General features: G+C 43.2%; 2 protein-coding genes across 2 annotated transcripts in view; one reads left to right on the top strand and one right to left on the bottom strand.

Moving 5' to 3' along the window:
• The window catches only part of GAS6 (growth arrest specific 6), a 43,377-nt gene extending 24,798 nt beyond the window's left edge, over window positions 1-18,579 (top strand). The window contains exons 7-15 of the mRNA XM_062020568.1: window positions 91-216; window positions 1,364-1,485; window positions 2,252-2,370; window positions 2,754-2,943; window positions 9,107-9,271; window positions 11,066-11,234; window positions 12,910-13,082; window positions 13,846-14,074; window positions 17,998-18,579. Of these exons, the coding sequence (XP_061876552.1) occupies window positions 91-216; window positions 1,364-1,485; window positions 2,252-2,370; window positions 2,754-2,943; window positions 9,107-9,271; window positions 11,066-11,234; window positions 12,910-13,082; window positions 13,846-14,074; window positions 17,998-18,149 (1,445 nt within the window). The 3' untranslated portion in view covers window positions 18,150-18,579. The remainder of the gene's footprint in view (window positions 1-90; window positions 217-1,363; window positions 1,486-2,251; window positions 2,371-2,753; window positions 2,944-9,106; window positions 9,272-11,065; window positions 11,235-12,909; window positions 13,083-13,845; window positions 14,075-17,997) is intronic.
• A 3,597-nt stretch (window positions 18,580-22,176) lies between these two features.
• The window catches only part of TMEM255B (transmembrane protein 255B), a 66,344-nt gene continuing 64,106 nt past the window's right edge, over window positions 22,177-24,414 (bottom strand). Inside the window, exon 9 of the mRNA XM_062020567.1 lies at window positions 22,177-22,923. Coding sequence (XP_061876551.1) covers window positions 22,756-22,923 — 168 coding nt within the window. The 3' untranslated portion in view covers window positions 22,177-22,755. The remainder of the gene's footprint in view (window positions 22,924-24,414) is intronic.

The raw sequence follows: 24,414 nt of genomic DNA, 5'->3' as shown, positions 1-24,414 counted from the left end.
ATTCTGTGATCTTTTGGCCCACTTCAGTATGAGAACAGTGAAGTGATTATACTCACCTGAAGTTGTGTTGTTTCATTGCTTGTTTTGCAGATATAGACGAATGCACAGCATCAGCAGACATCTGTGGAGAAGCTCATTGTAAAAATTTAGTAAGCTCATATGAATGTCTCTGTGATGCAGGCTACAAGTACAACGATGTGAAGAAGACTTGTCATGGTAAGGTTGTGAAAAACATCATGTTAGTGTTTATTACATTATTTAAATCTGTAAAACTCCAGAAATTTCATTTCAGGCTTCAGTAAAAAGCTTGTTGTTTGGGATTTTTTTAATCTTACTTTCATGCTGGATTTCAATTTCCCTATTTGTGAGTGAGTTTGCATTTTGTGGTCATCTTTAAGTTCATCAAGTTTGCAGTTCATTGAATTTGGAGTTACCTTTGCTGACTTCAATCAAGCTGTATGAGCCAGAGCACTGAGATTTCTTGAATTTATTACAAGATCTGTGGGAAGCTCAGAAGCATCTGTGCATGTTGCTGTCTCTCTTTGTAGGACAATAAAAGTTACAGAGCAGTAGCTGTTGTTCTTTCAAAACCTGTCTTGTGATACTACTCTGAACTAGGAGCTTAATATGCATTGGAACCATGCACAGTTCTGCTGGCTACACTGCCTGCAGGCTTTCTCAATGGAGTAAGTGTTGAAACTGTTCCAAAGCTAGCATTCTTGCCTTTTGTCTAAGTTAACATAATGACTTGAATAACACTCCAACCAGCCCTGCTGGGCTCTAAACGTTTATCTCTGCCTGAAGAGATCCCTGTGGGCCATCACAGTTTGTTTTCCTGCATTTGTTTGTGAAACAGATAAAAACAAGCTGGAAGGGGAATAAAAAGAAAGAAAATCATGAATGAGAAGCTCAGCTTTTACTTGTCTGTTAAGGCTCCAGCTGCTGAGTGGCAATGAAGAAAAAGGTCCCTGAGTTGAACCTGAGTTGAAGGAACAGGAGCCAGTCAGCATAGGCATAGCAAAAGGGGCCTGAGGGGAGGAAATCTTGTCTTGAAGTTAAAGCTCAGGGCTCTGCACCAGCAGACAAGGAGTTGAGCTCTGCTTCCAGCCTTCCCAATGACTTTCTGTGTATCTTTGGGCAGCTGGAATCTGTCTGTGAAAATAGATTTGTGCAGATGCTAATTCTAACTCTTCACTGCTGTAAGGATGTGGCATAAAGTAAGTACTGGCTTTGGAGCACTTGGACACATGCAAATGAAAGGTGCTACAAAACAGCACTCCTAACCCTTTTTCCCCCTAGATGATTCATGTTTAAACAAACTCAGTTTCTGTTTTCTCCTCTCTTCTTTGCTGGTTTTGTGTAGATATAAATGAATGTGAGGAAAATCTCTGTGAACAAACCTGTGTCAACTCGCCAGGGAGTTATACCTGTCACTGCGATGGCAGAGGGGGAGTAAAACTTTCCCAGGACATGAATACATGTGAGGTATGCTGGTCTTCATTGCTGTAACTGCAGAACAGACCTTTCTTTTACATTGCAATTAAGAATAAATGACGAAGCTCTGGACCAAAACTGGTTGAGCTGAGTGACCAACAGGAGAGAGTCGTATTGGACAAGACATATGAGCTGGGGACACTATCTCTCCTGAAAAGAAACTTTCTCCTGCAAGTCTGTCTTCTCAGGCTTCTCCTTTTCCCATTCCAAATAAAAGCATGCCAGTGGTAGTCCTGCTAGCCCCGTGTTTCGCTATGAGTTACCCCTGACTTCACAAGCTTTTCTGAGCTAGACCCAGTGGGATGGTGCAAAGGTCTCAGGGAACATGGTCTAAGTTACAGACCAGCACTTGCACTTGATCCTTTCCAGGCATTAGAGGTAGATGCCACAGGCTGACTCTGTGGGAACCAGCTAACAGCAAGTTCTTACCATATCTTTTGTTGCAGACTGTAGTGGGTCTGGGACTCAAACTACCACACAGACACAATGCTGCAGTTGAAAACCTCATGCTGTGCCCTATGGGTATGATTTCATTTGGTAACAGGAAACAATTCTTCCAAGGCAGATAGGAGGGAGAAGAGAAGGAAAGAGGAAATGTCCTCAGTACCAAAACAGCAGCATTTTGAGAGTCTAAGCTTTAAAGTGCCCTAGCCTACTACATGTATAGAAACTACCTGAGAGAAGAGGAGGCATACTCTCTGATTCTCTTTCAGCTCTGTGAGGAGAATAAGCACTCAAACATGCATTTTGATTCTAGAACATAATGCCATGTGTGCCTTTTGCTGTTGGGAAAAGTGTTAAATCCATGTACCTGGGGAGGTTGTTCAGCGGCACTCCTGTCATCAGGCTGCGCTTCAAGAGGAGACAGCTGACGAGGTGAGGACAATTTAGAATGACAGCCAAATGCACTGCCTGGCTTTAATGGAGTAAAGTCATTACAATAACAATTAGCCTTATAATCATCATAATTTCTTTGGATTGTGGAGTCCTGTAAGGCAAAACATTATTCAAACCAGTAACTGAGAAAGGCAGCCTTGACCACAGAGCTCCTAGGGTAATTGCTGAAGTGGAGTGATGTATTCTTTATTCTGGACACTATTTTCAAACCTGTCTTCACAGCTTAAGTCTTTTGGGGAGCGCAGCTAGTATGTTTTAACAGAGCTTTATAACTGCTAGTATTGATGCTATCTGTATGGAAAGTAGTCTGTGGTTTTTGAACTCTGCATAACTAATTTATTTCTTGGCACCTGTGCGGTCAGACTTGTGGCTGAGTTCGACTTTAGAACCTTTGATCCTGAAGGTATCCTTTTCTTTGCTGGAGGCCATCAAGACAGTACATGGGTACTCTTGGCTTTGCGCAAAGGACGGCTGGAGCTGCAGCTGAAGTACAACGGGATAGGCCGCGTGACCAGCAGCGGGCCGCTCATCAACCACGGCATGTGGCAGACGGTGAGTCCAGGCCGCTGCTGAGAGCTTGTCCTCTCTTGGCTTGCACCTGAGGGGCTCTGGTGCAGACAGCCTTTGTGTCTTGAGAAGGTGCTTTTCCAACCGTTCTATCCATTCAGTGCGTAGAATCATAGAATTGTTATGGCTGGAAAAGACCTTTAAGATCATCGAATCCACCCACTAACCTCACACTGCCAAACCCATCACTAAACCATGTCCCTCAGCACCTTGTGCTGGTACATTGTACATTCTCAGGTGAGAAGGAGATATTTTTCCTAACAAATCAAATTATACTTTATATCTGTTGTAAACTAGACCACATCACTGATTTGCACAACAGAGCAGACATGGTGCCTTTGAGATGCAGCAGTGCTGAGCTGACTTCAGGTCAGTTCGAGAAGATACCCTGTGGATGAGAGTTGGAAGGGAGTAAGAGGGAAGGAGCTCTGTAGCCATTCTTGTAAGGGAGCTTCCAAGGATGTTTGGTGTGTGCAGTTGCTTCTGTTTATTCGTCTGCATGTTTCTAATGCGAAATCTCTTATGCTACAGCATCCTTTTTTTAAAGTCTTCAGGCTTGTTTATATACAAAATAGACCATTTCCTTTGTAATGATATTGGGGTCTATTAGATCCTCTCTGTTTGCTAGTAACATAACCCCAGCCATCTCACGAGAAGATGCCTCTTGGAACTTGTACAGGTTTGTGTTCTTTCCACTCTCACAGAACATCTCCTGGTGTTACCATTTGTTGACAGGATCGTGAAAAGAATCCTGTAGTATGATCTACTGTAAATTAGAAAGTTATGTATGCCTTATTGCTTCTGCCTTTTCCTCTCCTTTCATTTTTTCTTACTCAATTAGATCTTTTGACTTTGAAGTTGATGTGTCTCTAGGGGAGTGGGTGGGAAGTTCTCGGCTAACTTGCATATGAGACAAATGCAGATACTGGCAACTGTGAATAATTTTCTGTTTTAAATTCTAGGTATAGAAAAAAGTTAGAATTAACACATGAAAAAAAAAGCAAAGTGGGAAAAAGTGTGTTTCTTATGAAAAAATAAAGAAATCCTTGAGTGCATTCACTGTCAAGTGCTGACATTTGATAATGTTTCCAGCAGATGAGGTGATGTTTAATTGAGTTCCTGTACTGTCACTGAAATAATTTTAAATTCAAAATGGAGAGGTTTGGCAAAGCTGTAGATAAAATATATGGCGTGCTCTATCTTTACAGGTAGGAATAGCCTCAAGCCAGTTCTTACTAAATTTGTTGTAAGATTTCCTCTGCTCATTTGAAATATGGCAACTGTAATTGCCCACACAGAGAGGGTGGAAGATCTGAAAACAGAGCTGATGCCCCTGGGGAGACTTAGGAGTCCCAAGAAGCAGTCATTACCAAGCTAAAGCATTTAACACAGGCATGTAACATACTTGTGAAGTGCCAGACCTCATTATGAAATAGTTACGAACTTTGCCATGTTAGTTTTGGGAGAGACAGATGAAGTGTGTTTTCTTTCCTCAAGTAATACAAAAATGCTCAAACATAGGAGTTACAGGGCAAGAAAAGACTATGCTTGATTTCTGCAGGGAGAGAAGGCAGCATGACAGAAGTAAGTATAACTTTGAGGCAAGAATTATTGGCTTCCTGCCAGCCATCAGTGTCAAGACTTTTGTCCCCAGGTAACATCATAATCAGGAAATTGCCCAGCCCGGGTTGCTGCAGCAATGCACACTGTGTGTTTGCTGAGAGACTGACATTTTGTCTCCAAAGAGAGTTGTTAAACACTGGTACAGGCTACCCAGGGAGGTGATGAAGTCACCATCCCTAGAGATATTGAAAAGCCATGTAGGTGAGGTGCTGAGGGATGTGATCTAGTGATGGGCCTGACAGTGTGAGGTTAGTGGTTGGACTTGATCTTAAAGGTTCTTTCCAACCAAACAATTCTGTGCTTCTTTGATTTATAAATCTACTGGAAACCTTTCCCCAAGATTTTTGGGACTGTGCAGACTGAGCTGTGGGTGCTGTGGGGTGGAGGTGGACAGGATCCATGCCAAAGGAGTCCAGAAGTGCCCCTGCAGCCAGAAGTACTGCCTGTGTGTGGACTGAGCAGGATCTGGCAGCTGCTGGAGACAGTCTATGGCATGAGGGAAGAAGAGAGCATCCTGCTGGTGCAGGAGTGATTCTTGGATTGGGTTACTGGCCATAGCTCTGGTGCCTGTCTTCCAAATTTCAAGTGTTAATGTTGTGCCTGATACTGACCAAAGGCAGAAGGATTTACCCACAGTTGAGCAGCAGCAGAAGGAAGGAGCCTTTAGTCTTTTGATTCCATGGATGACTCACCTCTGAGACTGGGGATGCTGCTTGTGTTGCTGGTGTGCTGTTGATTTCTCCTTTCTCTTATCTGTTCTCTTACCTGTTTACCTCCACCCTACAGCTACTTTGTTCTCTTCTGCTTAAGATCCAGTGTCACCCCTGGCTATAAATGCCATTTAATCTGTATGACTGAATTATATAAATCTATTCCTCTGTGTTATCCCCTCCCTCATTTCTTCTTTTACCACTGTCTGACATGGTTTTTAATTGGGGAAATCCCATTGAGGGATTATTCCTTTCTATCTGTCTCCTTCCATAAAACATGTAGCCACACATTTGAAGTGTGGACTTATATGCACTTTTCAGCTTCACTCACTGTGAAGCACAATCCCAAAAACCTTCAGAGGTCATAGTCCAGACTTAAATACAGTTTGAGAGCTTTATTCTGGACTTCACTATGTACAGGACCAAGTCCTTAATTAGGGTTAGAGCTAAAATAGTGGAGTTTGGATACTTGGGAGAACTTTGTAGGGATTGTGAGAAAACAGTAAATTTACTATTTAACTTTCATCAGATGGAAGAACAATGGCTATTTAAAACTAAGAAAAAACATCAGCAGTATATGTGTTTTGGTGTCTTGAGCAAAAGTTGCATGGCTTCATGGTTCAACCCCAGCCAGCAACTAAGCACCACGCAGCTGTTCACTTACCAACCCACCCCCAGGGGGATGGGGAGGAGAATCAGGGAAAAAAAGTAAAACTTGTGGGTTGAGATAAAAACAGTTTCATAACTAAAATTAAATATAACAATAATATATAGAATAATAGTAATAATTGTAACATAAAGGCATGTAATAAAAAGAGAGAGAGAAATAAAACTCAAGGGAAAAAACCCCAAGTGCTGCACAATACAGTTGCTCAGCACCAACTGACTGATCCCCAAGCAGTGATTTGCCTCTCCTGGCTACCCCCACCAGTGTCTATGCTGGGCATGATGTTCTATGATATGGAACAGCCCTTTGCCTAGTTTGGGTCAGCTGTCCTGGCTCCCTCCCAACTTCTTGTGCACCTCCTCACTGGCAGAGCATGGGAAACTGAAAAGTCCTTGACTTGGGATAAGCACTACATAGCAACAGCTAAAACATCAGTATGTTACCAATGTTATTCTCACACTAAATCCACTGTACCACCTACTAGGAAGAAAATTAACTATCCCAGCCAAAACCAGAACACATACTTTTATGGAACTAGGGAGGCATTTTCAAAACTTCAGGCCAATATTTCTACCCAAGTGCTTTCTCTAATGTTGGGCCTTCCTAAACTATTTTTTAAATGACCATTCCCAGCACTGAAAACACAAAGAAGCAAGCCTCAGGGAAAGCTTCTAATGTAGTTATTTGTGTGTGCTCCAGCTGGATAAAGTGGCAGGTATGAACTGATGATAGCCGAGGACACACTCACCGTCTGTTTGTTTTGCATTGCCAAAAGAAAAGTGTCGTAATTCTGTCTTATTTGCAGTGTTTAATTTAGCACTGCTCTGAGGACAGCATGGTTAGCAAAAATAACTTACTTGCACTGCTGAATGTCAAAACTGAAGGTTAAGCAATTGCAAGCAGGTTGGTATTTGACTTTAACCCTGCGGCTGCCTGTAGTCCTCTCCCTTTTCAGTGCTGTCTACTCGCTTTTCAGCAGTGGACAGGCTGCCTGTGTGCTACGAGTTACACAGGGCATGAATCCAAACAAAACTGACTGCCCTTACAGGTAACCCTTAGCTGTGAGAACTGCATACCTGAATGTCCCCATGCTCACTGTGGCAGGCAGGAGGAATTAGAGCAGTCTGCTGACTACCAAAATTCCTCCCCTTTTGATTTGTAGGTGTTAGTAGTGCTTTGTAGGTTTTTAGGTGATCAGTTCAGCTTTGGATAGAAGGAACCAAAGCTGAAACTGCCGGAGAGCAGCATGATACAGGCAGAATGTGTTTCCTAAACTAGAATTTAAGAGCCTCCACAGGGATTAGCCCCTTCTGCTATGATGATTTCCACTGATTTGAGTTTGTTTATATCAATGATCAGGAGCAACTAACAACTCAGACTTCCTTTTAAAAATTTCTATGTTGTTACTTTCTGTATAATCTAATATACCATTTTAGAAGGCCTTGAATTTTGGTGGCCCTGCAAGCTGCAGGATTTCTTCTCAGAAGAACAGTATGTGCATCACTGCAACCAGCTTTTACCCATTCCTATTTGCCCCAATGCTGCCTGCTCTCTGTGCCAGGAGCAGGGAGATGGTCTGCACCAACTAGTTGGGATGCTCTGCACCTCAGTGCATAAGAGCAGTGGTGACCCTTAGCATAGGTGACCGCTGAGATTTTAGCTAGATAATCATTGTAGCTAAGCCAAGTGAGCTGTGGCTGCCAGGACCTGAGAACTTACGTTCCCATCACCTGAGTGGACTTTACAGCCTGCCAGTGCCCCCCAAAACCCATTTGAGACTGGCTTGTGTGTCTCCCTGACATTCAGTCAGGAGTTACAGATGTCACTTTAAACAAGCAAGCTTCAGATAGGTAAAATCACGTCCTGTAGGACACAGTACAGAGCAACACGCCGGGCATAAACAGCATTTTAACAATAGCAACCAGACTGTACTGGAATCCACAGGAGAAGAAAGAAAGTCTCATAGTCTCTGAATAATATTTTCACTGTCAGATTCCCTTGTACTTCACTACTGAAGGCTGTAACTCAAAGGGAGGGTCCAGGTATAAACCTGCTCAATGCTCTTGTCCTTTATGTTACAGCCACAGAGCGAAAGCTCAGCATGGCTGACGGAAACAGTTTTGGAGCAGCTACTCTTGAAATGGAAAGATGCTCATGACCTGGCCTACCAACAGGGAGAGAGATGAAGAAGTTTAAACAGCTGCTGAAGTAGATATTGGGTTCTATACAGGTGATGGAGGCAGAATCTGGGTGGCCCAGGGAACAGACCCGTATGGAGGAAGAGGGAGTAGGTGAGGTATCTGTCACAGAGTGAGGAGGGGAAGTGCTGTGTTGAAGGTATGAATAGCAGAGGTGCACTGCTTTCTTCTCTATAGGAAGAAAGGGGTTATCTTCTGCTACAGCCACAGAATTCCCCATTGGCAGCAAGACCTAGGTCCCAAGGCAGCAGGACCTGTTCAGCAGCCTACTGTGTGTCAGTTCTGTGCTTCACCTGCTCCTATCCCTCCCTCTGCAGAGCTGGCTGCTTTAGGGTGCTTCTCTGTGCAGCCTGGTCATAATTAAAATGATGAAAGTTTTTTTTGACATTTCAACACTGATAGGAATCTTTGTAGAAGTAGCTCTTCAGAGATATGGAGGTAGAACTTGCAGAGACCATTTGAGAGAAAAATTATTGCCTATTACACGTTTTTTTTACCCTATCAAAACCGACATCTCCTGATGGCTTTTTTGTGGCTGGAAGGTTTCTGCATTATCTTTCACTAGTCCAACAAAAGACATCTTATCTGTCTTTCCAGCTTTTCCTTTCACATGCAGTTGCAGTAAGAAGTTTCTCATTAATAACTCGGTTTTGCATTTACATTTTGCATAGCACAACCTACAAATGTGATGTAGTTAATCCACTCGTGCTTTTGTGTAGCTGTTTTGAAGAGTGTCAGTGGTCTTTCCCATTAGGGCAACCTCAGGTTTCTTTCTAGAGTAAAGACTTACATATCAATGTGGAATGTAATTTAAAAGGTAGACAGGCTTGGGGACAAAAAATATTTCTCCATCTTGGAGGTTTCACTGGTGATGTCTGTCCTTTAGTTGAGGTTGCAGGTTTCTTCTTTTTATACTGAATTATTCTATTTGCAATATTTTACTGTTTCAGATCTCAGTTGAAGAACTCGAAAGAAGTTTGGTTTTAAAGGTCAACAGGGATGCAGTTATGAAAATAGCTGTCTCAGGGGACCTGTTTACTCTACACCAAGGACTGTATCAGCTGAATTTGACAGTAGGAGGCATTCCTTTCAAAACAAAGGATCTTATTCTACCAGTAAGTATTGCACGATCACTCATCTTCTTGTGGATGCCTGAAGGGCTTGATTTCGTCTTCTCTTGGAGTTAAAGTAGGTCCTTCCTGAAAGTAGTTCAGCCTGCCTGAAACAGGTGAAATTATCACCTTCTGGGTACAGCTTTGTCTTCGTTGACTATAGAGGATGCCTAAGCTGGTAGCAAAGGTGAGACACTGGATTATTTGACTGATGTTTGGGTGAGGTGTATCCCACCCTTAGCCTGCAGAATTAGGACACAGAAAACTGGAGTACCTGACAAAATTAGCCTTATGGCCAAGAAGACCAATGACATCCTGGAATGTATTAAGAAGAGTGTGGCCAGCAGGTCAAAGGGAATTGCCCTGCCACTATACTGTCCCCTAATAAGACCACATCTGGAGTACTGTGTCCAGTTCTGGGCTTCCCAACTGAAGAGAGACAGGGAACTTGTGGAGAGAGTCCATCAGAGGGCTACCAAGATGATTAAGGGATGGGAACATCTCTCTTATGAGAAAAGGCTGAGAATCCTAGGGCTGTTTAGCCTGGAAAATATTGAGGGGGGACCTTATCAATGTTTATAAATACCTAAAGGGTGGATGTCAAGAGGATGAGGTGAGTCTTTTTCTCTGTAGTGTCCAGTGACAAGGGTTAACGGGCACAAGCTGGAACACAGGAAGTTCCACTTGAACATGAGGAGAAACGTCTCTCCTGTGAGGGCACAGGCTGCCCAGGGAAGTTGTGGAGTCTTCTGTGGTGTTATTCAAAACCTGCCTGGACATGTTCCTGTGTGACCTGATCAAGGTGAATCTGCTTTAGCAGGGGCCTGGAGTGGATCATCTCTAGAAGTCCCTTCTAACTCCTACCAGTCTGTGATTCTGTGAAAATTAACAGTGGTCACGGTAGCTTGGAGACCGTGTCCTGGGGCTCAGTGGACACACCGCTGTGTAAGGGTACCTTTTAGCTCACTATGTCTGGAAACAGCATTGGGGCCACTTCTTGTGTTGTGACCAAAGTTTGTACTTTGTGTATATTGTATCAGATTTTAGCTGTTTGTGTTTAGTGTTTCAATGTAGTAAGATCCAAAGAAAAAAAGAGGCTTATTTTGCTGTATTTCCTCCTGATTCAAGTAGATAGGGCATATGAATAAAAGCTACAGCACTCTTTGAGGGAAATGATTGCTATGTTTCTGAAATAGTTGCTACTCCTGCTGCTTTGAACGTCCACCACACTTGGCATCTCTTTATTTCCAAATGATGTGACAAGCTGACAGCTCTGTGACTGCGAGCGCAGCAGCTGAGGAAGGCTCCTGTTTCTCCCAGGAAGTCATTCAGGGCCATTGTTTGTCTGAAACATTAAGCTCAGGGTGTGGTCTGAGTATAGGATTGAGAGCCAAAAACTCCAGAGGTTTTTATCCTGGCTCAGACATTTAACTAACTCTCTGCATCAGTTAATTGGGGGGTAATAGTGCTGATTTAGATGCTTTGCAAGGAGCCTTCTCTGTACATGCTGTCTCACATTTTAATGCTGACCTTTGGTACAGCAGAGCATAAGTGGAAGCTGGAAGGAACAAGCTGTGTATGGAGTAGCGTGCCCATGTTGTGGCTCAGGCAACCCTCCCTTAAGCCCAACAACTTACAACCTGAGCAGCTGCCATTTGGTTTGTGTGTGCGTAACACAACAAAGTGATTTCTCCCATTCAGTTATCATCCAATAACACGGTATTCCTCTGCACTCAGACTCAGTTTTTCTTCACTAAACAGTAGTTTGAGGCATGAGATACTGCTTCATCTTCCTAGATAAACCCTCGGCTGGATGGTTGCATGCGGGCATGGAACTGGCTGAATGGGGAGGACACCACCATCGAAGACACCGTAAAGATGAATGAAAAGATGCAGTGTTTTTCTGTAGCAGGACGAGGGTCTTTCTATCCTGGCCGAGGTTTTGCTATGTTTAATCTAACTTACGGTGAGTACTTTATTTTTTGGTTTTTATGTCTGACCTATTGTCCTGGTTAATAAACAGTTGAAAGATTAAATAGGTGCCGGACTTGGTATTGATTGATGCAGACTGGCAGCTGTGGATGGAGAGGGAATAGCTGAATTTCTGGTTCATAGCAAAAGAGGGCCTATATATGATGGTTAGAGCCTGTACAAATATGCCCAGCACGGATTAGATTCTCTCTGTGTAGCTCCAGTAATGCATTTCACATCCAGGCTGATTCCAGCTCATCTTCAGCTTTAGGGGCCTCACATTTCTCTGTCATGTAACATAGGTGGTTCTAGCCTTATCCACTGTTTTTTGCTGAAAAGGGAGAGTTGCAAGCCATAGTGCTGTATCTTTAGCTTATGATGCAGAGAAAGGCAATATTGTCTGTGTAGCAAAATGTCCAAGATTAGATTCCCATTTAATCATTGGGTGCTATTAGTTACACTTGGGACAGACACACTAAGCCTATCCCTCATACAAGCTGAATGAAATTGGCCTAGGTGTAGTAATAGCAAGTTTCAAACCAAACCTGGCCCTGGTAATGTAACACTCAGAAAGGCACCTTTTCTTTGTTCTGAATTATTCTGTTTCTTTATATGTGCCATCGACCGTCAGTATTTTTAAACCCATACAAATGCCACTCATCTATTTTAGTTTGATGTGCAAGTCCTCCTCTGCAGGAGCTTCTGTGCATCATTATGTGGATTTTTCTGCTGTGCCATTGTGAATTAAGGAGTATCAGGTGTCTGTTATGGTCTTGTTTACCACATGGATTCAAAAGCTGCAAAGTAGAGACAAGGCAGCATCTGAAGTGCAGATGACAGCAAAGATGAGGCCTCAGCACCTGCATCTTCTTTTTTTTGTAGTACAAACAGTAATCCTCTGGCTTTGGGTATTGAGTTTTTTTTTTACTTCATAATGGTAAGGTTTATAAAGAACTTATTTATTGTATTTCAAGATGTGGTAAACCAGAAAAGCTCATACTCCTCTGAAGGGAGGTTGCAGAAGGAGGATTGAAATCTTTCTTTGTAGCCAGCGTAATTTAAACTACAGCAGCATCAACTGGCATTAAAGCCAGCATCACCTTTTAAATTACAAGGGCACAGGGGCAGTAAGAATGATGCCAGAGAATTTAGTTGAGTGTTCAGCAGATGAGATGAAATATCTCACACTCAGAGAGGCTGGTGATCAGTGTTTTGTGCTTATATCCTTTTTTCAGTTTAACACAGACTTTCATAGAAATGTTTCCTGTATGTCAGATTTGGACTTTGATTCCTCAGTGATCTTTGGACAGTCAAGAAGGATTAAAAAATTGGATGCCCTATCTTGCAGCAGTTCTTTGAATGTGTTGCATTGACAGCCATGGGAATTTGTATCTCTCTTTTTAAAATAATGCTTTTATAAAATAGCTTAACCTTGGCCTTTGACATTCTGAAAGGCAGCAGAATGCAGAAGGTAACAAGAGGAAACTGATGCTGGTTTTTTCTCTGATTTTATGTTCAGGTCCTTTGGAATGTATTTTTGAGTAAAAGAAATGTGTCAGTCCATCCATATACCCACTCATCTATCCTCTTCTCCAGACAGGAATTGCACAGCCTCTTCACTTGACCTGTTAATCCTGTGTTTGTCATGCTATACATTTCTTTTTCTGCAGTGAAACCTTCTTCTGGAAATGAAACCAAGACAAGTTGGGAAATAGAAGTAAATGCTGCAATTCAACCAGCAACAGATACTGGTGTGCTGTTTGCTCTAGTTACAGAAGAAACATCTGTCCCTTTGTCACTATCCCTGATCGACTATCATTCCACAAAGAAACTGAAACAACAGGTACAGCCTTAAACATTTTTCTAAAGTCCTTTGCTAGTTCATGGGAACTGAAAGTCGTTCTCAGAGGACCATTATCAGGCTTGCTGCCTGCCTCATCATTTGCCCCCACCATCTCAGAAGATGGTCTGAGACTGAGGTTCTTGGCTGGTACCAAAGTTCTGTCCCTTATGGGTACATGTCAGAGACTGCTGGGGAACTCTCTGCAAACATGGTCTAGGTAAAAGATGGAACTGATCTCTCGAATACAAGTATATCTTGTTATGTCTTTCTGACACAGAAGCTGTTTAATGCCATAAGCAAAGCATTAAAGCAAGGCTTCATTCTCTGGAGCTCATCATTAAGAGTCTCAGAGTAGTCAGGAGTGAGGCTTTCAGTGTCACTCAAGGTGCTGTGAGTGGCCAGTTATGACTGAAGCTACTGATGCAGTGGTATTCACAATAAAGAGCTGGATTCTGGCACTACACGAGTGTATATCAGGAATGATTTCACTAAAACTCATGTTCCACTGCAGCATAGCTACTTCTGTAAAACCCACTAAGAATTTTTCTCTGTGAGAAGATGGTGGTTACAACTAAACAATTAAGTCCCACCACTTTGTTGGTTTTTCATCTATGCAAATGAGCTCAGAACACAACAATAGTAATAAGGCTAATTCTCTGGTGGTTCTGAAAAGGCTTTGTAAACAAGGTAACAGGTCATCCTGGTCTTGGATAAGCGTGGCTAGGTGTATTTTTGGTCACTGCCTCTTTTCTCTGCTGTCTAGTTTGTCATCGTGGCCTTGGAGAACACGGTTGTGTCGAGACTGGCCATAAATCTCTGCGATAAGAAGGAACACACCGTGGACATCCTCCTCAACAAAGATCACTTATCCCTGAGGGTAGATGAGATAGAGGGACAGAGTGAACTAAGCATCTCTGAGTTAGAAGACAGTCTGTCCATCTTGGAAAGCTCTTTGCAGTCAAAGGTGAAGACATACGTGGGAGGATTGCCAGGTGAGTGTCCAGTTTTGTAGCATGGACTCGCAGGCTCTCAGCTCACCTTGCTGAGCTAGTGGTCAGGAAAACAGTCTCCATTCAAGCTGGGCACTTCCTTCTCTATTTCTGCTTGAGAGGCTTTATCTGCAACACAGGTGTGTGATCTTAACAGATATGAGGGTACGCTTGGCAATTTTTTTCTTGAATGGTTGTGACCTGAGAGCAGCTGGAGGCAAAAATAGTAAGAGGATGTTTTGACTGGTAATGACATCCTGCCTTGTATCAGAAATAGTGTGACCAGCAGGGCCAGGGAAGTGATTGTCTCCCTGTTCTCGGCGCTGGTGAGGCCGCACCTTAAGTGCTGTGTTCAGTTCTGGGCCCCTCACTACAAGAAGGACATTGAGGTGCTGGAATGTGTCGAGAGATGGGCAAAGAAGCTGGTGAAGGATCTGGAGAACAAGTCTGATGAGTGGCTGAGGGAATGGAGGAAGTTTGGCCTGGAGGAGGCATGATCACTCTCTACAACCACCTGAAAGGAGTGGGGTAGGGGCTGATCTCTTCTCTCAAGTGAGATGAAAAGAGGAAATGGGCTCAAGTTTCACCAGGGGAGGTTTAGACTGGAGATTCAGAAGAACGTTTTCACTGAGAGGGTTGTTAGACACTGGCACAGGCTGCCCAGGGAGGTGGTGGAGTCACCATCTCTGGAGATATTTAAAAGACACATAGATGAGGTGCTAAGGGACATGGTTTAGTGATGAGCTTGGCAGTGTCTGGCTAGTGGTTGGACTTGATGATATTAAGGGTGTTTTCCAACTGAAACAATCCCATGATCTATGCTTTACCTGAAGAGTAGTTTTAAACAGAATCATTATCTTAAACCCAGTAAAATCCATAGGAGCTGGACCACAGGCTCCTGCAGTGCTTCATTAATGTAATGAACATGGGTGAGCACTCCTTGAGGGGCATACCAGGATCTCACATTGTTTCAACTGAAACTTGGGAAGCCCAGTATGGTGATTCTCCATGGCTGGTATCCTCTTTGAACTATCAGAGGACTACACAGTTAGCAGATTTCCTCCCTGCAGCAGAGGGTACTTAGGGCACGGCTGCAGGGTTACTGCCATTTATACTTTTGCTGGCTTTTCAGCAGCAACATTGCTTCTCATGAGAGGTCATCTTGCTCCTCTGACCTGAACCTGGAAGACTGAACTTTCATCCAAATCATGGAATTTTGGCCAAGTTTGGGTTTTTTTTCTCTTCTTCTGGCTGAACTGGTTTATCAGTCCCTACTGCTGAGGAGTGCAGTTGAGGAAACACTTATGTCTCTGATGCACAGCAGTGCATCATATTTTGTTGCCAGCACCTAAGCAAAATCTTGCCCCTACTTGCCCAAGCAAGGGAGAGGCAGCAATATTGGCCTCCTGGTAGGCACTGAAGCAGTCAGGCTGGAAGAGGGTGACCAAGGTGCCACGTGTGCTAGGACACATGACATGCCTATCCCCTTCATGAACAAGGAGTTAAGGAGTATTTATGCCAGTGATGCAAATAGCTTCTATCACACCTAAAAGGAGGAGGCCACACACTCTGGAACATTCATACACTGGCAGGAAAAAGACTGAACCTCCGAGCTGGCCGTTTCATGAGGCAGAGAAATCACCTGTGTCCTTTCAAGCAGCTTTCAAACACAGAGCAGAGACTTTCACAGCTCAGGAAGCAATCCCGTTCTGTCCCTGTCCTGAGTTCTTCGTCATTTGCTTAGACAAACCGTACTGGGTAAAGCACAGTTTTTAATCAGTCACAGTGAAATGTGAAAGGATCATAGCTCTGGCTCTATGGACCCAGGTGACCTCTCAGGGTTTAGCTGCTTTTCCTTGATCTGTTCTGCTCAGCAAGGAGAATTTCTGCTTGTGGTCTGCTTTTGCCACTGAGAGGAACCCAGTGTTTGCATCGAGATACCTATCGTCATTTGCCAAACAAATAAATATTTCAGCACTTTGCTTGGATTCATCACTCTGGGTTAAATAACTATACCAAATGGTCATATCTAGGGGAATTTAGCTCATTTAGCTTTGAAAACACTGTGTCCTTTTTGGTTTTGCCTTGCTTCCATACCCTATGGAGAAAATACTTTGAGTACAGTGGTCACACTCAATGTCCTTATTCCACTTGCTGCATATAAAGAGAGAATTCCGGGTGAAAATATGTACTGTGTCCCATCCTAATTACAGCCAATACTGCAGATGTGGAAGAAACATTATTTAGTCAGATCATTTTCAGTCAGATGCATTTCAAGTCATAAAAGAAAATCAAATATTTGACCTGATTTGCAGTTATATCATGGAGTCATAGAATGATAGAGGTTGGAAGGGACCTTTAGAGATCATCTAGTCCAACCCCCCTGCAGAAGCAGGTTCACCTAGATCAGGTCACATAGGAACATAAGGAAAATATTTTTATTCTTTTGGTTTTAAATAATTTTAGTGTTATCTTACAAATCCATCTCAAACCCACACTCTCAGTCAGCCCTGTGGCGCATGTAACAGCAGTCTGCCTGATTCTTTAGGTCAGTGTTCAAGCCATTAAGCCAACACTGTCAGCTTCTTCTGGGTCAAGATTTAGTTCACATTCATGTGAGGATGCTACAATACAGATGCCCCCACCTCAAGCAGACTTCACAGCTAGAATTTGGTAAATGGCAAGGAATAGGAAATAGCTAAAAAAATTAGCTTTAAGGAACTACCAAGCAAAGTTACTTTTCAGGCAGGAAGCTGAAAAAACATTTATGGTATCTCTTTGTGGCTTACAGATCCCACACAAACCTCCTTTTCTCTCACTCAGTCCTACAGTCTGTCTGAGCTGATCACATCAGCTTCAAATTTGGCCCTGTGTTTGCCTCCAAGCAGAACTCTTTGAATTGCATGTAGTCTCAGATCAATGGGACAACCTATTGTTCAAGTTGTCCTTGCTTCAGTGTGAAGATAAGGGGTTTACTTAGCTACCTGCCTCACTGTGAAGTTAAATAATCAGTGAGACAGATTATTCCTTGCTCTCCATTGCACAACCAGCTTGATTGGGTCGGCTTTGGGATTTAGATAAACGTATGACCTTTGGGGAACTGCAGAGGACACAGTTCACATAAATGTTCACGTTATTACTTTAGGACATGCAGGGCTTTTGTTTCTTTATGATGTTACACAAATTAGTCATAAGATTGACTGATTTCCTCTAATTAGTCAGGTTGTACTTAGTGTCTTCTTCCTTGATATTTTTTGTCTTCTTCCTTGCCACTTGTTTTCTGCCTCTGGTAAAATGATTACAAGTATGTCATCAGTGGATCTCTGTAGAAAAAAAACCTAGTCTCGTTAGTCTCAGCAGCTCAACTGATGTGTTGCAACACCTTTCTGATGAGTGCCGGCAACCTTCTTGTGCTGATACATGATATAATCACAGTAAAGATCTGAGTCTGGCCAGTGGTAGAGGCTGGATGTAGGAGGAGCCTTCCTGGCAGGAAGTTCTTCCCATAATCCTTTGGTAGATTATTTTGAAAAGAGAGAGCATTAGAGGGAGATATAACAACAGACAAGGCGGAGGTGAAGGTTGTCCTGAGGTGAAGGGTGGGGGAACATCAAGATGGAAAGCTGCGTGAACGCTGTGCATCTGGTGTGAAGCCTTGCTGCTGTGTAGCACAGTTTCATCAGGACTGGAGGCCTCACAGAGACACAGAGCAGCTGAGGAAGGGTTCAGCCTGGCAGAAGGGCTTTTGTGCACCAGAGCTTTTTCCCCACATCTGGGATTGTGCTTTTGCCTTCTGGGGAGGGGTGGGGGCAGAAATCCCAGAGTGGAGGACAGGAGAGCTTGCATTCACTGAAGTGATGGCCACCTGAGCGTAGGTATTTATTCACAACCAACCTCTAGAGCTATTTGTTTCCCCTTTCATACAGATGTTCCCGTCACATCCACTCCAGTTACAGCATCCTACCATGGCTGCATGACCCTCAAGCTGAGCAACAAGGCGCTGGACTTAGACGAGGCTCTCTACAAGCACAGTGACATCACCTCACATTCCTGCCCTCCAGTAGAGGAGGGTCAGTAGGTACCACTGCGGGGAGAAAGTTTTATACTCAGAAACTTTCAGTGCTTTTCCTCTTTTGTTTTGTTTCGGTTTTTTAAAGATATAAATTATTCAGACCTGCCACACTGCGTGTATAGTTTCTCTTAAACACTGAACTTATGTAGGAGCTACTGATCCTTATGTCAGATTGATTACTGAAATACTCTTTTGCTCTTGAGGTTTAAAGGTTGTAATATAGTTGTAAATACATCAGAAGAGTAATATTAAAGAAGCCAAAGGTATGGAAGTATGCCGAAAGTGAAAGTTATCTTTAGACCGTTAAGAGACAGTTTGTCTGTAATGTGGAAAACCTGATAATATATGACTGTGGACTGGAAGAAAAATAATAATTCTGTGGTATTTTTTATTACCAAATACTGCTTTCTGATTTGCAAAATACGAGAGAATAAAATATTTACATACAAGTTTTTAAATGTACCTCTACTGAGATTATTCTGTTATTTAGAGATAATGACTCAGGCTATGCCTGATGTGGAGAATGTACTGGGGGGAATGGTTGGGGTTTTTTTGATGGAGGTGGAGGCTTTTATGTGCTTATGTCTGTACAATGTATCTTCTGGTCTGGAGACCAAATGGTTGCTGCTGTTCTTACTGCTTGAGTTTCTCTTTCTGGTACCACGGATCAAAGAGTCAGTTGTGACCTTTACAAAAACTCTTGGTCAACAGAAAATGAAAAACAAAATTGGGTCAGCAGGAAACAATTGGAAGAAGGGACTCAATAAGCTCAGAGCCATATGCCTTTTTTGTCAATAACCACCGAAGCGAACGATGAGGTGTCAAGAGCTGGGGAATATTATCTTGCGATGACAGATTTTCACCGCTTCATTTTTAGATTGGCTCATTCTCTGTGAGCCCAGTGGGAGCAAAGAGGCTTGAGACTGTGAGAGTCAGCCAGGCCGAATTGCAGTGTGGTGAGAACATGTGAGTGAGGAGGTTTAGTCAGGAGAGGTTGTAGAGCCATAAAGTGCACTCGGCTTTTAAGCAGTCCTTGGGGAGTGGGCTTTGCCCAGGCTGCTTCGAGGCACTGAAACCTCACGTTATTTGGCCCTTGTCTTGATCACATTAATGGACTGAGAAAGATAGGCATATGCTGTGGTGGAAATGTGAGTAATGGATGGTTAAGGTCACCGCATGCTTCAGGGGATTAACATGGAAAAGGTCTTTTAAAAGTTACTCCTAGTCATTCTATGCCATATTTTGCCTGGTCAAATACAGAGGTGACTGATTAGCCTAATAATTTACACGTGTGACAACATCTGTGGCCAAGCTGTGGAGATGCAATGGATAAAAAGGTGGAAGAGGGGGAAGACTATCCAAACATACTTCCTGCTAAGGATCCCTGCTTTATTTAGCAAGGAAGAGGAAGGTACTCCATTAGCCAGCCTGACATTGTAGCTCTGGGTCATGACCAAATCGGTCATCAGTAATGCAGGAGGGTAGAAAAGACCAGAGCTTTATCACTTTCAATCAGTCTACTCATTTACACTTACAGAAGGACCTGTCAAAAGACTCTTGACACTCAGATGGGACCAGATGCAAGTTTGAAAGGATAGTTGTAATAACTTACTGGCAGAGTATGCCTGAACAGGAAAACCCAGAAGTAGTTCTATGGATTTGCTTTTTTTTTTCATTGAGCAAGGAAAACCACATTATTCCTGAGAGTGCTTGCTGTTACAGTTGATGACTATGAATCAACTTATGATGTGATGGAGAACCCAAGAAATGTTATTTTAGTATCTCCAGTGGGAGCCAGGAATCCTGAAGACACTAGTTAATAGCACTTCCACACTGTTTAGTTTTCTGTGTCTTTTTCATGGTTATTGTAGTCCTTTACCAAAATACATCTCCCATCTTTTTAACTCGGAGTAGCTCTAACGAAAACAGTATGATCTTGGAAGACACCCATTCTTTTAAAGCAAGTAGATGAAAAAAACCCTGGTTTACTCTGTTCTTTTCTAAGGAAATGTGTTAACAAAATAGTCTTTATGTCTGGCATTTTTGTGTAATTTCTCTGGTAGTTCCCAAAACACTACCATGTGGCATAAATGACTCACAAACCTGTCTGACCTTTGTGTTAATGTAAGTGGTATTATGAGGCTAGTATTATTCTGGAGCATGGAAATGTGAATGCTGTGGTACAGGATGGTATTCTGCCATTTCAGACTTAATATTATGTGACCAAGATTATAATTGCATTTTCTAAACCAATATAATTCAGAGCAACAGTTTCCCCAGGACTCTGCACGTCTACATGTATGTGAAGTGATTTTGAATAGACCACAATGCACTCTGAACCAAAATGTGGTTTAGAAGAGAAAGTCTGGAGAGTGACAGAAGTAGGGGTTCCTTTGTGTCAAGCTGCATTGTTTTTAATACCTGCAGCAGTACCATGCCAGAGGAAGAGGTAGCTGCTTCTATACACCATCAAAAAGAGGAATGAGATGAAAGGCATTCTTTGGTATTGTGGTATAGGAAGTCTAGGTGCTCAACTCAAAGGCAGCAAGTTGCATCAACACTTTGAATCCCCAAAATGAACCCAGGTGGTTCCCTTTGGGGTATTCATAGCAAGCATAAAGGAAGTAGTTCCAAGTGGAAATGTGTAGTTCCACTTATTTCACCGAATCACAGCATCTTAAGGGTTGGAAGAGACCTCAAAAGACCATCTAGTCCAACCCCTCTGCCAGAGCAGGCCACCTAGAGGAGGTCACACAGGAACTTGTCCAGGTAGGTTTTGAATGTCTCCATCATCAGGGTGATTGTGTTCTTCACAGCCTGCATTTGCACAAGAACTAAGTATTGTAGATGTACTGAATTAATGTTTAAATGAAAAGGAACGGTGTCCTCTCTGGCTTCTGTTTCTCTCAACTAGGGTCATGTAATTCACCAATATATGTACGGCACCTTGTCACTGGTGTTATCATCACTTTGCATTTCAGAAAAACCTTCTTAAATTGTACAAAATGTGGCTTTGATGGTTCACATAAATGAACCTCTGGTCTTAAGTGTATCAGCTTGGAATCTGCTTTATAGAGAGGTACAACACGTGAATTAACAGATTTCTTGAAAGGTGGAGAGTCTTACATAAAGGGATGATCATTCTTTGTTCTATTTTCAGCTGGTCTGATGGTGTCACTTCCTCTCAAAGGAAACCCTAGAGTAGGCTGGTTTTGTTTATGTAGACTTCTTTAGTATTTTCATAATACGAAGCAGCTGCTCAAAAAGTTAATGAGAAATATCTTCCTTTGCCTGCTTTGCCCTTTGGCCTTTCAGGAGATTTCTATAGTTTCCTTGCTGTCTAGACTCTTAAGATCTATGGAGCAGCACCACCACCCTTCCTGCAGGAGCAAGCAGCAGTGAAAGGATACAGCAGTCTGATGGGTTTTCATGCTGGTGTAGCCACTCCTGCCCCCAAAATTGGCAGCCATGTGCTGAAGGATTCCCAGCTAATGCAATGCACAGCGAGAAAGCACACCACAGGGACAAGACTCTGTTCTTGTCAATGGCAATACAACAGGCATTGCTGCTTAGTCTTGTCAATGTATTTTTGTCTGTTTTACAATGGGAGGAAAAGAAAACCCCACAAAACAACAAACAACATGAAGGAATTCCAATCCTTCATCTGTTTTGCTTCAGTCGTCATAAAATGCCTGGATCAGGCCTTGATCAGTTTAAAAAAAAATAACTGGGGTTTAATGTAGAGCGAGTTTTGTCGTGGTCCTCTTTTGACTAGAAAGGGATCAATTTGAACAATAAAGTGTAGCTTAAAACACCTGGAAACTGCATCTGTAGTGCATTGACATGGCATGTTGCTATGCAGACTTGCCTGGCACAGAGTTGGGATAAAATAGTCCAAAGAAAATGAAACTTTCTGTTTGAAACTTGTACGAGAGAACTATTTTGGTAGGCTAGTTTTCCTTCTATACCGTTGTTTGCCTGTCCTGACAAATATATACAGCCTCAAGGTACAGTATAAATAGACACAGTCAGTTTTATTGTAAAATAATTGCCACACTTTTTATATTGGTACATCACTTTCACCAAAAAAAGGGTTGTGAAATAAATACTACAAGCAAACAAATGCCTGCTCTCTTCCTACCCAAAATGATTGACTCGGAGAGCTCCCAGCTACCCACTCAGACAACACAGGCTCAAACCCCTCTCTAGTGGTTTGTGAAAGCAGAACGTGTATCTGGAACGTTGTCTTCATTTCTACTCTTCAAGAAAATTCAACCTGCAGTGTGTCGAGAAGGAAACACCTCAGGCTTATGGCAGCCAGAAGGCAACACTGCATTGGACTGCAGGCAGTCTGGGGGGTGCCTGGCCACCCCACAGGCGATGAGACTGTTCATCTCATGGGTGATGGGACTGGTCACCCCACAGGTAATGTGTCTGCCCTCAGTTTCCAGGGTTGTGCTCCACTGACAGCGAGCTGTGGGTAAAAGCAGAGTGGCTCTAACACATACACTCTGCGCCGGGTTCCTTGGGAGGCCTAGTGCTTGCACAGTAACAGTTGCCAGAGGTTTCTGAAACTAAAAGCCTACGAGCTACCTCAGGTAAACTCTTTGTTCTATGGTGCGTAGGGAGGAGGCTTTTCTCCAGGCAAGAAGCAAGTCGGTGTATAGAGGGCTGGAGCATTCGGGGGGAGACCATAGCTGGAGCTGGACTGAGATGGAGGCTGCGTTTCTTCTGATAAAGAAATGTCGGTAGATGACGTTCCTGGAAAATTGCTCGCAGGCTGTATAGAGACAAAGACAAATCAGTAAAGAATCACAACCCCATTTGCAGCCCTGCATTGTGTGCTACATAGTAAGCCCCGTGATGACATTCTGCCTGCCTTGCAGCATGACACTTGCTCTAGTTTTAAAGCACTTGCTCCTGTATAGCAACAGTAGCATCTAGTGAAAAGGGACACTGTTTCATCTGTAGTCCAAGTCATCTTTAACAGAGGTTGCACTTAGAGGAAGGCATTGGAGCAGAACAGGAATTTCTGCAAGGAAAGATGCTTTGGCTCCCTGGGTGAGGCACCGCACCCGACTGGCTGATTGGGTGATGTGTAGCTGCTCATTGCTGCTGTGAATCACTGTGAGATTTAAATTATCATCTCAGGCTGTAATTCATCTCACTTATAATACTTGCATAAATGCAAGGTCTTCATCCTGTGCCAAAAACCAGATTCCTCTTAATAGAAAATTTTACAGGTAGGCACGTGTCTGCCTGGAGGTCTTTCACTTTGGATGTCTCAACTATAATGGGGCTTTAGCTGAAAGAGGCACAAAAAAATAGAGCTTGGGAAGCAGCCCATATTCAGAACAAGCAGAGTTTGTTAAACAAAAGACTGCATGTAGGGACATGGATAAAATCCTACTACTGGGCAGGATAAAATCCTACTACTGCTTTAAACCAAGCTTTGCCATTGTTTTCAAGAGGGTCAGGATTTGTCTTCTCCCCTCAAATACCAGCACATGCCAGTCCATGGGCTTCATCAGAAGAGTTGTGCTCAGTTCCCCTCAGGTTCAAAGAAAACAAACCCCTAAACCAGTCAAAAACAACACCACAAACCAACAAAAAATAGTAATGATGTCCTGTTCTGGCAGGGGGGGCTTGGACTAGGTGATCTTTCAAGGTCTTCTAGCCCTTGAGATTCTGTGATTCTATGATCTATATCAAAGGAAATGAAAACTCCAGGCTGTTCCCTGCTGCTAAAAAAAAATAATAGTCACCATCTAGAAGGCCAGTAGCAGGGCTGGTACCTAGGCATTGGCACCTCAGAGCTGGCAGAGGCCATGCCACAGTGCCCCTGGCTTCTCTGCAGGGCTTGAGGTGAGCAGGGGCTACTGCCCTGGGCCAAACCCAGGGCAAAATGTTGTCCTGCATTTGTACCAGAGGGTGACTGGGTGAGTGAGAGTGGAGACATCCTGCTAGGAAGGTTGGTTATGCCCTTTAACCCTCCCAGAGGCAGTGCAGGTATACTGACAGAGCCAGAGCAGCTCCAAATGTAGTTGTTGTGGTTTTGAGTGGTTTGGTTCTTTTATTTATTCTGGAGTTGTTGCTTCTCTTCCACCCTCAAACTGCAACCACTGTTTCCATCTGTCTGCCTTGGAACTGCTTCTGTAATGAGTTCTTCTCCAGCAGGAATGACTGGCACAAGCCTTTCTGCTGTCACCACCACCAGTCCCTGCACAGCTAATCATTTACCTGACCATTTGGCAGGCCTGCTACCAAGACT

Source organism: Colius striatus, chromosome 1 (assembly GCF_028858725.1).
Source record: "Colius striatus isolate bColStr4 chromosome 1, bColStr4.1.hap1, whole genome shotgun sequence".
Lineage (NCBI taxonomy): Eukaryota > Metazoa > Chordata > Aves > Coliiformes > Coliidae > Colius > Colius striatus.
The sequence above is the reverse complement of the archived record's forward strand: the minus strand, read 5'-3'. Positions and strand labels throughout refer to the sequence as shown.